The 16,710-nt window shown below is 34.6% G+C and overlaps 2 protein-coding genes and 1 long non-coding RNA gene across 3 annotated transcripts; 1 reads left to right on the top strand and 2 right to left on the bottom strand.

Moving 5' to 3' along the window:
• The first annotated feature begins 2,553 nt into the window (after positions 1-2,553).
• On the top strand, positions 2,554-5,046 carry LOC147534834 (uncharacterized). Its single transcript, XM_086649359.1, has 2 exons — positions 2,554-2,616; positions 2,739-5,046. The coding sequence occupies exon 2, from the start codon at positions 2,745-2,747 to the stop codon at positions 4,743-4,745; it is 2,001 nt and encodes a 666-aa protein (XP_086505485.1). The 5' UTR covers positions 2,554-2,616; positions 2,739-2,744; the 3' UTR covers positions 4,746-5,046.
• On the bottom strand, positions 4,906-8,637 carry LOC147534833 (uncharacterized). Its single transcript, XM_086649361.1, has 3 exons — positions 7,237-8,637; positions 5,973-6,515; positions 4,906-5,230 (listed from the first exon to the last, which is right to left on the bottom strand). Exons 1-3 carry the CDS (start codon positions 8,182-8,184, stop codon positions 5,129-5,131), a joined length of 1,593 nt encoding a protein of 530 aa, XP_086505487.1. The 5' UTR covers positions 8,185-8,637; the 3' UTR covers positions 4,906-5,128.
• A 2,331-nt stretch (positions 8,638-10,968) lies between these two features.
• On the bottom strand, positions 10,969-13,901 carry LOC147534832 (uncharacterized). Its single transcript, XR_015227219.1, has 4 exons — positions 13,767-13,901; positions 13,582-13,657; positions 12,670-12,756; positions 10,969-11,229 (listed from the first exon to the last, which is right to left on the bottom strand). It is a non-coding gene; the product is annotated as an uncharacterized LOC147534832 (long non-coding RNA).
• Positions 13,902-16,710: the final 2,809 nt, after the last annotated feature.

Genomic DNA, 16,710 nt, shown 5'->3' with positions numbered 1-16,710 from the left:
TCATGGTATAATTCATAATTACAACGTAATGGAAAATAGTATGCAACCAACAAGGGTTTTATCTCCATGTCTTGTTTACCTAACAAAAAAGGACCCTGTTTGGAATTTGGTAGATTATAACAACAATACCTATCGCATAGAGCTCATGGAGATTTTATCGGATGCTGAAATTCGCTTCTCGAAAGGTGGTTGGCTACTAATGTTAAGAGGGAGGAGTAGTCCATTTTTTCTCAATCCCTTCACAAGAGAGACGATTCGACTTCCTGACCTGCCTATTGATGAGGAAGATATAGATTCTGGCATAGTTTCTGGGATTTCCTTCTCGTCTTTGCCTACTTCTTTAGACTGTGTAGTTTTTGCTATTGAAGACGACGGTAAAGGATCAGTGATAATCTACTCTATTTCACGGGAAAATAATTGTTGGAGCTCAAAGTCTTTCTACGACCCTTCGGTATTATCGAATGAAAATCACATTAAAAGGTTCATGCCGTGGCTTAACAATCCAGTTTTCTTCGATGGAGCTTTCTATTGTTTAGATCGTGAAGGAACTTTGGGTGTGTTCAAGAAAGAGAATAACGATATTACGTGGAAAGTTCTTGCTAAGCCTGAAAAACCATGGAATACTTTTACAAGTAGAAGTTTCTTGGTTGAGTGTGAAGGACAATTGTTATCAGTGTTTTTAGGGCATCTAGGGAAAGATGTTCGGATATTTAGACTGGACATGTCCAGCATGAACTGGGTTAAGGTTCATAGTTTGCAAAAACATATGTTATTCATCAGCGGAACCTCTAGTATGGCAGCAATTGCTCCAAATAGTTTGCTGGAGAATAAAATCTATTTTGATAGAATTCATGGTGACGGGATATTATACTATTGTCTTGAGACAAGTCGATATTACTCTTTTGGGACTCAACATTCTGCAGAAAATTTTTACGATACAAAGGGACACTTAAACTGCAGTTGGATTGAACCAAATTGGTCACATTATTCAGCTCAAGAGCTCGTTTGGAGCAATCTTGAAGTATTAGTCGAAAAATTAGTTATATCCTGAATTGTTTTTTCTTGTAGTTGCAGAATTTGATGGTCTAATATACTCTTTTTTTTTCTTTATAGACTAAAATTGTTTTTTGGCTCTCAGAGCATTTTTTTTATGTACCGAAGAAAACAGTGAATCTGAGGAACACTACCAAAGTAAATAATTTCATATAAACCAACTAGACCTAAATTTAACCCAAATACGTCATTTGTACAAGTCAGACAAAACTCAAAACGTCTTAAATCTAACTTGAGTCAATTGAACTTCTAGTCAGATCAAAGATTCCACTGGGAGAAAAACAGTCCCGACTTTAGTTAAATTATTTGCTTTAGGAGGCTTCTGTGAGAGTCACTTGATTGCTTATTCGATCGGAGCCGTATGGTTGAAATTTCTTACTACAAAATCACGTCTTCTTTTTGAAATATGTTAGAAACTACAAAGTCCTCCATTTCTAACTTCCTTTTAAACGGCTCGATATTAGCTATTGCCCCAGAATCAATAATAAGGACGCACACATGTTGGCGGCATCAGTTTTACCCTCCGTTAGTTAAAATTTATGTTTAAGCCCTTCTCAGTTGATAATTAGTTACATTTCATCCTTTATTGAACTTTTCAAGTTTGTATTGGGTCTGAATATTGTAACCTGGTTTATTTTTATGAGAACTTCAAAAAAAAAAAAAGTAAGTCCGGGAAAAATAAAATTGACAAATGAGGGGAGACAGAGTGCCAACTTTCTCACAAGTCTATGAAATTTAAATATGTAGAAGACGTAGGGCTGTAAACAGTAGCTTATCCGGTCGGGTATAGGTATATTCGTATTTGATATCTGATAAGCTATCCGATAATATTAACAAATGTCGGATAATATCCGATATTCGAAACAAAAAGGAAAATTTTATATTTTAAGTTAAAATTTTTAACCATTAGATCTAAATAATAAATCTCAACCATCCATTTTATATACTATTATTGATAAAATTATATTTTTATTATTTTTATATATTACTTGTTGGTGTATCCGTATCTGATAGCCAATAATAAACAAATATCTAAATTTGTATCCGAAATTTTAAGATACAAATATGGGTCGGATGTCAAATGTTGACTTAAAAAAGACCCACATGACACATCCAGATCTTTCATCCCTTTTTTTATAGATATCTGAAAAAAGATAACCAATCAAGAATAAGACATTCAATAATTGAGGCAGAATTTTTTCAGAAAAAGATTTCACTTTCAGCAATAGAAGTTGATTTGGTTCCTTTTTTTTTTTTTTTTTTGTTGAACTAGTTGATTTGGTTCCTGATTTCTAATTTCAATCATAAACCGAAAAGTTTCCTTTTTGAGTTATTTCCCAAATAGCCCTCTACTTTACGACCTGTTTCATGCTTAGTTCTAGTTTATCTAAAATACATAAAAATAGAAGAAATTATGAAAATACACCTCTATATTTTCTACATGACCCACCGAAAAAAATGACACAAACAATGAAAAACCAAGATAGTGACCAATTGAGAGGGGAGTTTTAAAAGAAAGGGATAAGGAAAAGGAATTTGATTTGGATAGGAAACTCTGTTTCTGTTTTCTCGACAACTTAAACACTTTTCCTATAGATACTCCTTTCCTCTATTCAATTCTCTCTCATTATTTCAACAACAAAAAAAAAAACAATTCTCTCTCTCTCTCATTAGGGTACTAGTAGTTCATTATGGAGAGAAATTCTATAGCAGTACCAATTTACATGAAGAGCATACGAGAGGTGTTGTTGACAAGTAAGTTGTTCATGTACTGGGAATCACCTTCTCATGAAGGATGGTTGGTTATACTCCGTCAATACGACGAAGATGAAGAATCCGATCCAAACTTAAGTAATTGGTATGAGGGTGATTGTTTTTTATGGAATCCATCAACTTTTCAGACAATTATGTTACCTTGTCTTTTCCAATGGCTATCTATATATTATCTTTCTGGTCAATGTTGTGTCTTATCACATCCTCCAACCAACCCTGATTCTATGGTTTATTTCCTATTCGAGACAACATCAAGCATTGATCTCCTTATGTTTTGTAGTCCTGGAGATAAAACATGGAGAGCGCAAGTGCTTCCGCTACATGCTAATGAGCTTATTTGGTGTAAAGCAAGTAACAAGTTATATATTGCTACTTTTTATCGTAATGAGATTCATCGGGTCGAAAAACTTGAGCCTGACCTATCTGTAAACAAAATCACTTTTACTGACAACAACAATCATCCATGGGAAAAGAATTTCAAACCTTTCAGTCGTAAAATACGATTTGTGGAATGTAATGGTGAACTCTTCAAGGTTGTGAGAGTAGTTTACAGTTTTTACCAACAAACAGTCTATATAAAAGTATCCAAACTACTTGAGTATGCTAACAACTATTCTTGGGAAGAAGTGAAAAGTATGGGTGATCATGTCTTCTATATAGGAGAAAACACTACTGCTACTCTCTCAGCAGCAAAGTTAGGTCTAACAAAGGGTTGTGTCTACTTCACTCATAGAGAAGACGGAGAAAGTCTCTACAAATTCGATCTTGAAGATGACTCTATTTCTGTTTATTCGTACTCTTCGAATCTACTAATCCGATCTAATCTACCAACAGATCATAGGGTTACAATAAGCAATGGGAGAAGAGATCCTGGTATAACCGAAGAGAGTACGCCCATAGGAATGGAAAGTATAACCAGTAGAGTAATGCAACCAACTGTTATATCTCCACGTCTTGTTTTCAGAACAAAAACGGATCCTACTTGGAATTTCTTAGATTATAACAACAATAAGTATCACATAGAACTCCCTGAGATTTTAAGAGATGCTGAAATTCGCTTCTCGAAGGGTGGTTGGCTACTGATGTTAAAAGGGAAGAACTCCCTATTCTTTCTCAATCCCTTCACAAGAGAGACAATTCGACTTCCTGACTTGCAAATAAGTTCTGCTATAGATTCTGGGATTTGCTTCTCGTCTTCACCTACTTCTTTAGACTGTGTAGTTTTTGCTATTGAAGAAGTGTCCGCTCGATCTGTTCGAATCTCCTCAATTTCACGGGGAGATACTTGTTGGAGCGCCTCAAAGTTGTTCAACAATGTTCCAGTATTAACGAGTGTACATGACATGCTTAAGACATCCTTACCGTGGCTTAGCAATCCTGTTTTCTTTAAAGGATCTTTCTATTGCTTAATTCATCGAGGGATTTTGGGGGTTTTTGACGAACGGAAAGAGTGTAAGTGGGAAGTTCTCGCTAAGCCCGAAAGACCGGGTAATAATTTCATCGATAAGAGTTTCTTGGTGGAGTGTGGAGGAGAGTTGTTATCTGTGTTTTTAGGCCATCTTGGGAAGGATGTTCGAATATTTAGACTAGACTCCAACATGAATTGGATTAAGGTTGAAACCTTAGGAAAACATATGCTATTCATAAGTGAAACTTGCAGTATTTCGGCAATTGCTCCAAATAGTCTAATGGAGAACAAAATATATTTTAATAGAATTCACCGTGACGGGATATTATACTATTGCCTCGATACAAGTCGATATTACTCTCTTGGGAGTCAACATTCCGCAGAAAATTTCTATGATACAAAGAAACACTTAAACTGCAGCTGGATTGAACCGAATTGGTCACATAGTACGACTCGGGAGCTGGATTGGAGTGATCTTGACATATTAGTCGAAAAATTAGTTATTTCTTGATGACTTGTGTTATGAGGCACTAGCATATTGAGCAGTCAGGAGAGTGTCAACTACCTTTGGTTGGAGGGGTTACCAAATTGGTTTCCATTATGTGTTTCGGATTCGAAATTAACTGTCAGCATATTGATCAGTTGTGTTTTCCTGTAATTGCACAAATTAATTGTCTCCTACAAAAACCATCATCCATTTCTTATTGTTTTATTTATGAAGTTACAGTTTTTTTTTTTTTTGATGAAATTATGAAATTACAGTTAAAAGAAAACACAGAAATAAATGTTATTTGTACACATTATTACTTAAAGATTTCTAATCATTATCAGTGAAAAATTAGACCTCTGAAAAACCAATATAACGATGAATGTCAAGATCGGAAACTACTCTCTCTAAACTTCGCTGATCTCGCCTTCCCTGCATGAACCCACATCAATCCTCATGCTTCCTCTCTTGTCTGAAGGCAATATCCGGCAACAATTTCTTCTTGGACTCTGCAAACGCCAAATCCATTTCAAAAATTAAAATTAAGGAAAAAAATGAAGTAATGGCAACTATATTCATTAGACATTTTTTTTCTTTCAGAAAACTAATAACTCCCAAGAGTAGAGAAACACTAATTAGGACAATCGCTGGAATAGTTGAATCTTTACTTGTTAAGAACAGATGTTAACAAAACCTTATTTAGTGAGTACCTAATAAACAATACATAATAGCATTTTTAGTCTGCACGAAAGGATATCAGTTCACAGTTCCGGAGTACGCAAAAATAATGTTTTCAAATATGTACAAGAGACTACGTTTAATCTAAAACCATAGTTATCAAACGACGTCAGTAAGGGTAAAGTTGCCATTTCACTTGTATTTAGGATGGATAAATTGATGTTAATACAAATTAGAGGAAATTAAACTTGAAAAAATGGATGTAACATAAGTTACTCAAGGAAACTGACATAGTTGAACGTTTTCTGTTTTCGGATTTAGAGTTTCTCTTTTTCGAAAAAGGCAAATATACTAAAAACTAAGTGAGAAAAGAATCATACAATCTAGAGTTAAATTATTCTATTCAATGATTCATATGTGACACCAAATATCCACTTTCGGCTATCTACCAAATGAGTCACGTTCACATTTTTTTCCTTCTTTATTGGGCCTAGTAGCATTCTAAAGTATGGACACCACAAAAGAACATTATATATATATATAGAAGAGAGAAAGAGAGAGGGAGGTATATACCTTTTCCCATAGATGAGGGTCAGGTCTCTTGAAAACAACCACAGACTCAACATCAGCCGGACTCGAAATTTTCCACTTACACAGAGGATGAGGAACCCGGTGTTGAACATACTCACTAACCGTTTGATTCTCAAAATAATCAAATCTCGCCTCGGACATGTAAAACACAAAAGGTTTTTGACAAGGGTTTCTAGCAACGGGTCGTGTATTAAAAGCATAAGCAGTATAATCAGCTCTCTTATACCAATTAAGAAAAGTTCTTGTAGGCATTTCCATTTCTCGTGGAGAAATAACACCTCGTATTACCTGCACTGCAAAACCCCAAGAAACCGATATGGTCCACCGATTCGTTCTATCGTAACAGATCGATTGTTGCATTAAACCGGCTGAGTCGAGTTTCATTGGTATCATTAACCGTTCCAAAGCTTGAACACGACTCACATTTGGAAAGATTGGTTCAACCACGTCCAGATGGTGTAACGTTACCAAGGGTGCTACCGGGTGCGCCGCTAGTAATCCGAATAGATTGCCATATACATCGTACTAGAAAACATAAAAAATACAGTATAACTTTAGAATTCAAACCCAAACACGTGTTAAGGAATTTAAGACAATTGAAACTAGACCTAAAGCGTCTGTTAGCCTATGGGTCGGTGGTCCTAGTGGGCTTGGGCGGGCAATGGACAAATTTTGTGAAGTGTCGGACGAAGTTTGCCTGGACCGGCTACACCGGACAGCCCACAAGGTCTCAATAGGGACTTTTCATCTTTTTAGAAACACAAGTCGAACATCCCGTCCCTAAAATACATCTACAAAAAGCTAAACATACTACTTCTGGGTCCCACATAATTGCTCACCGTTTTCTAGAAAGAACCAAAAAAACAGGTTTAAACTTCATTTAAAGCCCAATTATAACTTCTTGGGAACAAATAAAACGACAGTTATCATTTCTAATATATCATTAAACTGATAAAGACACCTCTTAATCAAGTTCAATTAATTTACTTACCAAATCTCTCACATTAAACAGCAATTAATGTAAAGTTAGCTGGAAACCAAAGCTTCCTTCATTTGCTTTATATCACCCGAAATAACACTCTCTTTTGAATAAACTCGTAACGGATTTCCGAATTCAAGGGTGGGGCCTATGGGCCCGCCCGGTGGGTATGGGCCCGGTATTCTTCTGGTACCGACAACCAAGACAACAGAACAAAACAGAGAACAAGAGAAAAGCAGAGGTTTTTTTGTAGAGAGAGAAAGTTACCTGATGGAAACCAGGTTCTTTAGTGAGAGGAACACCAAGTTCAGCCATACAAGCTTGAATTCGATCATCAGAACCATATAAACCTGGGTATCTCTTAATACAACGATCTTGAATTTTATCAAGAGCAACTGCTAATGGATAACTAATTGCAAAACCACCACCACCATAAGCCATTCCATAACTAAAATAAATATTCTGTAAATGACTTTCTGATAAACTACCAATATAATAATATTGATTATGATCATATTTGTTTAAAACCCTAACTAAATTCTCACCTATAAATACTGTATCATCATCTCCCATCACAAACCATCTTACATCTTTTAACCCTAATCTTAATGTTTCTGATACTATTCTTGAGATTCTTATAGCAAACCGAGTACCTTGACGATTTGTGTATGGAAATCTTGAAGTATCACTTGAGATTTTTAATGGCGGAATTTTATCTCCATCTCTTTTTGTTTTTACCTTTTTATCTAACCAAACAATTCCTCTCATTTCTTTAGGTTTCCACCATAACTTTATGTAATTTTTCCTTTTCTCCCATAGATTTGATGAAGCTGCTATTCCAAAAACAATGTGTTTTAACCCTGTTTTCTCTGGAATTTTCTTAATTGAAGAAGCTGTATTATTACCATTAATAATGGAGGTGGGTAAGGAAGAAGAAGATGAATTTTTACTGTTTATACTCTGAGATAGAATTGAATGACGTTGTTGAAGATCATTGAAAGGGTTTTCACTATTATTACAGGATTTTGAAGAAGAAGAAGAAATAAGCTTCAATGTGTAAACAAAATAAGGTACAGAAATAAATAGAATTAACAAACCCATTAATTTTGGAAGAGCTTTAATTGAAGAAGAAGATGAAGAAACAGGAATTGATGAAGGACTTCTCATTTGATCCCAAATCAATTTATCTGATGAATCTTTTTGTAACCCTTTCATCTTCTAGGGTTTTAGAGAGTAAAACTGTGATTTATGAAACTTCTGATTGACTAACTAATGTTACCCAGAAGAAATCAAGAGATGGGTATTCTTTCAATTTCTTACCTTTCCTAAAATTCCTACTCTTATAAAATAAATTTCTCAGAGACTTCTCAGATTTAAAAACCACAGACCCGAAATAGATGGAAATTGGAAAGATCTGTAGTGATCAGTTTTACCTAATAATTAGATCAAATCTAGTTGTAGATCTAATAAAGAGGGCAGAAACAAACAGATTGAAGAGGATAAGAAATGATTTTGTTTTAGGAGTTAATTCTAGTGAGAGAAAGAGACATGCATTGCTGCCAATTTGCAGTCTCCCCTCTTTCTAAGGGAAAAGAAGAAATTGTACAGAAAATGTGAATACAAAAAACCCAGAGAGAGTTTTTTTAGGGGTTCACGATTTATAGATTTTCATTATAATGTATAGATTTTCATTATAATGTAATTTTGCCATTTCTAAATTACTAAAATACCCTTTTACGGAATATCAATCTTCAAAATCCATCGTCTATTCGTCTCCCCATCCAATTATGAGAAGGTAATTTTAGGGTTAACCCAGATCTTACCGTAAAATCCAGCTACTCTTTTAATAAATGATATGATAGACAACTCCTCCCTCAACTAACACAACCTATAAGGGTGTGTTTGATATCTCCCATTTCCATAGAAATAAAAGAATTTCGATGAAAATAGGTATTTCCACCGTTTGATACGAAGTGTAATTCCATGGTTTTAATTCCCTAGGAAATCTATTTTCATGAAATAGTCCACTTTTAATTCCTTGCTCTCCCCTCGGAATTAGTTTCCGTGGAAAGTCAAAAATCAAGATAAAAAATATTTTAATATATTCGGATACTTGAAACCTAAACTTTAGCTCCATATATGTTCAAAATGACATTTTTACCCATAAAATTTAGCAAAATAAATTTTTACTTATACATTGGACAAATGACATTTTTGTCCTTCTTACCAAATGACATGTTTACAAAGTTGTCAAAATGACATTTTGGGTTTTTATAGCCAAAATTACATTCTTACCCTTTTATAATATCAAATTGACATTTTACCCTTATGTTGTCAAAAGGACATTTTTACCCTCATATAATATCAAAATAACATTTTTACCTTTAAACTAGTAAAGTGACACATGGTTAAATAATTTTACAGCATAAGGGTAAAAATATAATTTTGAAAACATAAAGGTAAAAATGTAATTTAGGCAACATAAGGATGAAAATGTAATTTTCACAAAAATAAAAATATCATTTAGACTAACTAAAGTAAATAAAAACTCTTAATTGAATATTATATTCGTAGAAGTTAGTTGTCAACCAAATAACAGAGTTCGTAATTCCACGGAATAATAAATGACTAACAAACGAAAGAACTCTTATTTCCACGGAGTAAATTCCGTGGAAGACTTTCCATGGAACTCTTGTATTTCCATGGAAATTGTTTCCCTAATATCAAACACAACCTAAGATTAGTCGGTAAAACTAGTAAAATTTAAAACATTATGCATTTGTTAAAAAAAAAAAAATTCTCTTTTTCTTCTCATTAGTTTCGCTTTCTTTCCCCATTCATATTCTTTTTCTTCAACACCAATGTTGAAATCAAGCACCACGATCGTCAATAGATCTGGGTGTTCATATTTGATTAGAATTCATTTAAGAGTTGAGATTATAAGAAAAAATATTAATATCTCATTTTTTTTAGGAAGACTTTTATCCATATTATTTTGTAAGCACTCCTCACGTAAGGCATTTGATAGAATTATCTGTGTCTGCCGAGCACACCCTCGTACCATCACTATTGTATCTTTCTCTTCCATCTCCCATGCCTCACCAGCACCACATTTGTTTCTCTAACATCCAGGATTGTATCTCTTCCATCTCCATTACCCACCAGCACATTTGTTTCTCTTCCATCTCCCATGCTAACGAAAAGAAACTTTTTACACGCGAACTAATCAACATAAATTTAAAATAATTTGCGAGTGAAAATTAAATTAAATCATTTTATAAATGATTTTTATATTCAAAATTGAGATTTCAAGCATCTTCTCACAATTCTATAAAAATCAATTTGATAGAGAGACAGAGATTGGGTAGAGAGATTTGAAAGACAAGAAATAAGTCTACGACAAAGAGAGATTGAAGAAAGGGAGAGAGATAAGGGATAAAGAAAAAACAAAAGAGAACTAGAAGTTTTTTAAGGACGATAGAGATTTGCGCTAATAAAGATAGATTTGCAAATGGAGAAGATGTGCGAGTTGGGAGGCATTCATGTATCATTTGTCTTTTTTTTTTTTATTGTAAGCATGTATCATTTGTTGTGCAAATTAGAATAGTGGAGCAAACCCAAAAAGTATAAGTCCAGAGATGCAGAAATTGATCTAACATGTATAAAGAGTCGTTACATTGCATACGATATATACTCATGAATAGATAACGCGAAGACGTATTATCAATTAAATAAAAATCGTTATCATTTGTATGACATTGGGTCTTAAAATATAAAATCTCCAAGTGATATAGTGTGACGCCCCGTGTTCCGAGACACGGTTTGCCCGGCAGTTTATAAAAGAAACTAAGTCTCAGTCTCGCTTAAACAGAGTTTCTAAAATAAACCAAAGCCAACACACTTATCTCTGTTATCAAACAAATAAAATGAAGCAGCGGAAATCTAATAAGAAATCATAGTTTTTGAAAACGAACTAAAAGTCAAAAAGACGAGACTAAATTTCGGCAGAGTTTCCTCTGTAAATTGAGTCTATAAAACCTGTAAAACCTGCCAAAACATACATATATACATGCACATAAACTCATATCACGACAAAACAAACTACAAACCCCAAACATCTCGCACCTACTATATACTACAGTGATACATATATATTCTTCGTTCTGATAATATACATAACTTCAAAATATACAAAAACAAATCGATCTCACATCACCAGTTGCTCACAAGCAAGATTAGATCGATCTGGAACTATAGTACCTGAACAAAAACAAATGAAGGAGTGAGATAACTCGAAAGTTAGCTCAGTAGGATACCTAGACATCCTACCCGCACCACACATCAACCTTTTAATAAAACAATAGTTTAGGTGATACAATAGTACAAATAGATATTATGCACATCAAGCAAGGCAATACAGCAAGATAATTCTTCTAGCTTACCAAGATCATGACTGAATACGCCCTCAGTCGGGGTCACCTACTATTCGGCTAGGAAGAACCGTTAGGCCTTTGTTAGTACGTAGGCAGGCGGCGCCTTATCGAACAGTTGACTACTGCAGTGTACACATGGATCCACGTAATACCCCGGTAAGAGCTTCCGTAACTCTCCCTTCGTCATCATCGCCCATCGGGCTAACTTGTGATCTCAATACGCATCGAATAGTAAATCTCACCCAAACAATGATACGCTTAGAATATGTCATGACTTACCCAGACGACTATAAGAGTATCGTCGCTTAGTAGAGCCATATACCCACGGCGATACAATTATCTCGTCTTGAGGCGCGTCCTATCTCCGGCCAGATCTGACGCTTCCTCGCAAGGTAACTCATTGACCATTCGAAGAATACCCAAACATATGCATGAACCTATAATAATATTAAATGATCTGATAGGCTCCCAAAGCTACAAGAACAGAGCCCTCCTAAAGGTCCCATCAACCCAAAGGAGAAGAGCTTTCTTGTCTCTCAAGGTAGGGTAAACCCTGTTTAAAGCCAAGCTTTTATAAGTGTCCACTTTAAGGGATTAAGTATTTTCTTATTACGAAAACTCGGGTAAGCACCCTATTTCATTTCGGTGAAAATGTTGTAAGTATCAATCACATATCATACAGAATTCAAACCACAAACACCAGTGGCTTAGCAGAATAAATAAACAAACATGGCACTGGTCAGTCCCCTAATCACTCCAAGGGTCGGAATACCCCAACTCCCAATCTCTCTCGGACCCCATTCCGGGTAAACAAGAATGGTCGTTACCAAACGGCTGGCCACACGCACCGAGTGTAACCCTTAACATGAATTCATGGCTAATCCATAACAGAAATATAAACAAGGGGACCAACCAATGCCCGACGTCAAACAATCAATACACGTAACACAGATCAAGCGATTCCGCCTCCATGTTATACACGCAGCTCAAGCGATTCCGCCACCACGTGTTTACAATTCACACAAAACGATCACACAGATCAAGCGATTCCGCCTCCATGTGATTATTTTTCAGAAAAACCAATTTGTTTTTAAAAGATAAACATCCATAACACACAACACACCACATACATTCCCACCATAGCATATTATGTCATAATTTTAACTAAAGAACGGAAAAGAAAAAGAAAAAGATAAAAACTAAATATATATATAAAATGGTGTAACGGGGAATACCCGTGCTCCAAGTAAGATTCATAGGATCCTACCTCAGATGTAGTACACTTCCGGTTCGTTGTCGTCCACCTGAGATTCGGACTCCTCGGGTCTCTCCTCTACGTAGTATTCGCTTCCTGCTGAAAGTACAAGGAACAAGAGTCACCTTCACTCTGACAACAAGAATATCTTATTCACACCCTTAATATACAAATCCAACCTATATTAGGTCCCGTTATAAACCAAACTATTCCGAAGTTGTTCCTTGTAACGAAATCGACTATACCGAGTACTTTCGACCATTTAAAAACTTTCGTTGTCATACTTAATTAAGTTGAATCATATATCTCTTAAAGTATATTTATGCCCTTTAACATTTCTATCGGTTCTCTTGCTAAAATCCGAATGAACCGTATCCAAAATGCATAAACATACAAAGTAGTCTTAATTGCGCACTGCGCACTCAAACAAACAATACTCTTTAGTCTTTAATCCGATTCAACTGATTCTTAAGTTTTCGGAAAGTTAACTTCACTCCTAGCGTTTCATTCTCAGGTGTCTTCTCCTAATTACGACTAAAACATGCCGGAAAAACCTAAAAGATACGCAGCAGTGCATCAGTTTTACTGCTCGTATGCTGCATACTCTAACCATCATATCGTCCTCATACGAACTCCGAATAATCATTATAATATGTTTCTGGAATCGGAACGAGACGAGCTATAATATCTATGAAGACTCGAAATTCTTCCGAAGCCTTTAAGACTGTCTAAACACCCAAAAACAGTAGCAGTTTTGTTCTTAAACCTACTGTTTTTCATCAAGTCTTGACCTATTCATCCACTTGATTCTTCATACATAACTTCATAACTCTTTAAGTTAACTAACATCATAGAATCACACATAAAGGTAAGGAAATACCCTTAAAAATTCATTATACAACCATAGGGATCAAAATTTCTTACCTTGATTCCAATAAAATCGATTTCAATAGCTTTCTCTTGATTATTCTCTTCCAATTCCTCCTCAATTCACCAAGTTCTTCAAGTAGTAAAGAAAACTACCATTAAAACTCAATTCAACATCATAGAGAGAGAAAATTAAGTTTCCATCAAAAACCTAAACAAAAAAGCTTAAGAACAACACTTACTTCTTGATTGAACTCAAAATTTCTCTTTAAAATTCACCCAACTCTCAATCTTAATCAATTTCTTCCCTTGAGCTTAAGCCCTAATCTCAGTCGGTTTAAAGAGAGGAAGAAAATCTGATTTTTTTGGTTTACAACTTATCCACTCGAATTTACAGTTTAGTCCCTCAATTTCTATAAACTTGCAAAGCAGCCCCTAAATATTTCCTGGTCGTAGAAAACACCCTATTTTCTGCACCAGTTGTTGATTTAGTCCTTGTCCTAACTTTCTCTAAACTTCAAATGGCCCTTCGCCTAACCTTAGTCTTATATTTTCTGAATCGAAAGCACGGGACGTTACATATAGTCCACTTTCAATTCCTTGTAAGCATGTATCATTTGTTGTGCAAATTAGAATAGTGGAGCAAACCCAAAAAATATAAGTCCAGAGATGCAGAAATTGATCTAACATGTATAAAGAGTCGTTACATTGCATACGATATATACTCATGAATAGATAACGCGAAGACGTATTATCAATTAAATAAAAATCGTTATTATTTGTATGACATTGGGTCTTAAAATATAAAATCTCCAAGTGATATAGTCCACTTTCAATTCCTTGTTACTTTACACATCGGACAAATGACAATTTCGACCTTCTTACTAAATGTCATGTTTATCTAGTTGTCCAAATGATATTCTTACCCTCGTATAATACCAAATGACATTTTACCCTTATGTGGTCTGAAAGACATTCTTCCCTTTATCTTGTAAAAATAGTTTGTCTACACTTTTATATTAAGATGACATTTTTATCCTTTTATATTGGTAAAATATCTTTGGACAACATAAAGGAAAAAGTGTAAATTGGACAACATGAAGGTGAAAATGTAATTTTGACAATATAAAAGTAAAAATGTCATTTTGACTACATAAAAAGTGAATAAAAACTCTTAATTGACTATTATATTGATAGAAGTTCATTGTCAATCAAATAACAGGATTTGTAATTCTACGGAATAATAAATGAGAACCAAATGAAATAACTTTTACATCCACGTAATAAATTTCATAGAAGACTTTTCATAGAAAGTAGAAACTTTTTATTCTTATAGCAGTATTTCTCTGATATCAACCACAACCTAAGATCTTTGGCCATTGTGACTCTTGTGTTTATTTTTGTGTTAATTGCATGAGGAAAAACAACCAACAAACTGTTTTCTCAAAAAAAAAATAGTGGGATTTTGGGATCGGATTCCGAGCTTCAACAATCACTAGGCAATACCATATTTTCATCAAAAGAACAAAAAAGAATACCATATATAGCATTTAACATTTTAACCCCTCAAAAGTAACATATTGACATTGACGGGCCTTAGACGAGTACTATGTTGTCAGATGATCTAATTATATAACAATTAAATACATGTCCATTAGTTGGACACCTGTGAGTAAAAGTGAAGACGGCCATCAAAGATATTGTACAGCTGCATGTGTGACACGTGACAACTGTAACTAATTTCGGAGAAATATTGGTGCCCGTGTAAACACTTAAGTGGTGGACAGCCACTGTAGATATTTGTAGCAAAAGTGATGCCCATAAGTATCCTGACCACTGAATGCCGGTGGGAGAACTTGAACAGCGTATACCGACGGGAGTACTTGCCGGGACACGATCTACCGAAAAAAGTATCCGACTTTCTATCACCAGATTGTGCTCGTCCAAGTACCGTGCTCAGAATACTCGTCGGGCATACTATCACCACTGTATTTGTAGAGCGAGAAGGAAAGAAGGAAGGAAAATGTCATTGTCTCGGAGAACTCTCCAGGATGAATCCCGATGAGGTAGCGTGATCAGGCCAGATTTAGAGCGAGAAAATAAAATAAATTTGATTTACAGAGAAATTTTTTTCACTTTTTCTCTTTTATCTGGTCCTGGACACGGGACGCGTCATTCGTCTGTAATTTACTCGAGATAGTGACCTGCCATAGTATCCCGATTCCAGAAGAAAAGTATCCTCAAGTAATCCCCTAGACGAGGAAGCCTATATAAAAGGTCCTTGACCACTTCACAATTTTTTGACCTTTAGGATTTCCATTTTTCTCCTTCAACTCAAGGTTGTATCTGAATAAGAAAATTTTATTTTTTTCGAAAGAAAGATATGACTCTTCAACAAAAAAATATATGAGATTTTGTTCGTAAATTGATCTCTAGAAGTGTGGTGCCTTTATAGTGGAATAATAGTTATTCTCTCAATTATGTTTTTGTGTTGAAATGTTTTTTTTATAATTTCTAGGTTCCTACTCCAAAAATCTACACCTAAACATCCATCCTAATATTAAAATAGGATTTTAAGCCAAAATAATAATTATAATGGATATTTAGTCTAAATTGACTCATCTATATAGAAAAACAGATCTTTATCATTTCTATTTAATCATAATACCTATTATAACCTTTTATATAAGAAAAAACTCACTTTTGAAAACCGATCTCCAAAATTCTCTTTCTTCTTTTTCTCAGATTTTTTCGATTGATTTCAAACTTACTAGTTGTTTCGCAATACATACGTTATTTAGTATCAATTACGTATATTTCTACAACAAAACACATTTAGCATAGTTAAAGTATGTCTAGATGTCAAAGTTAGAGTGTTTTTCTGTTTACTGATTCTTGTTTTGTTTCATAAATAACGTGTTATTTATTGTTAAAGTTTCATGTTTTATTTCATTTTTTTATGTGTCATACATAACACTTATGTATCAACAATGTTTCTTCTAAAAGGGAAAAGGATTAAAATCTCTTTTTCTGGGAAGATTGGACCTTAATCCCTTTTTGAATTTTATTTTGGACCTAAAACCTGTGGACTTTTTTTTTTAATATTGGCTACAATGGTCAATACAAGGGCATTGATTCATCGATACGATGTGATAAACACGATAACTGTTGAATTGCTACTAGCCT

This window comes from Eschscholzia californica, unplaced genomic scaffold, assembly GCF_041429995.1.
Source record: "Eschscholzia californica isolate CP2 unplaced genomic scaffold, dmEscCali1.0.p SCAF_6, whole genome shotgun sequence".
NCBI lineage: Eukaryota > Viridiplantae > Streptophyta > Magnoliopsida > Ranunculales > Papaveraceae > Eschscholzia > Eschscholzia californica.
Note: the sequence above shows the minus strand (reverse complement) of the source record. Positions and strands in the feature narration are given on the sequence as shown.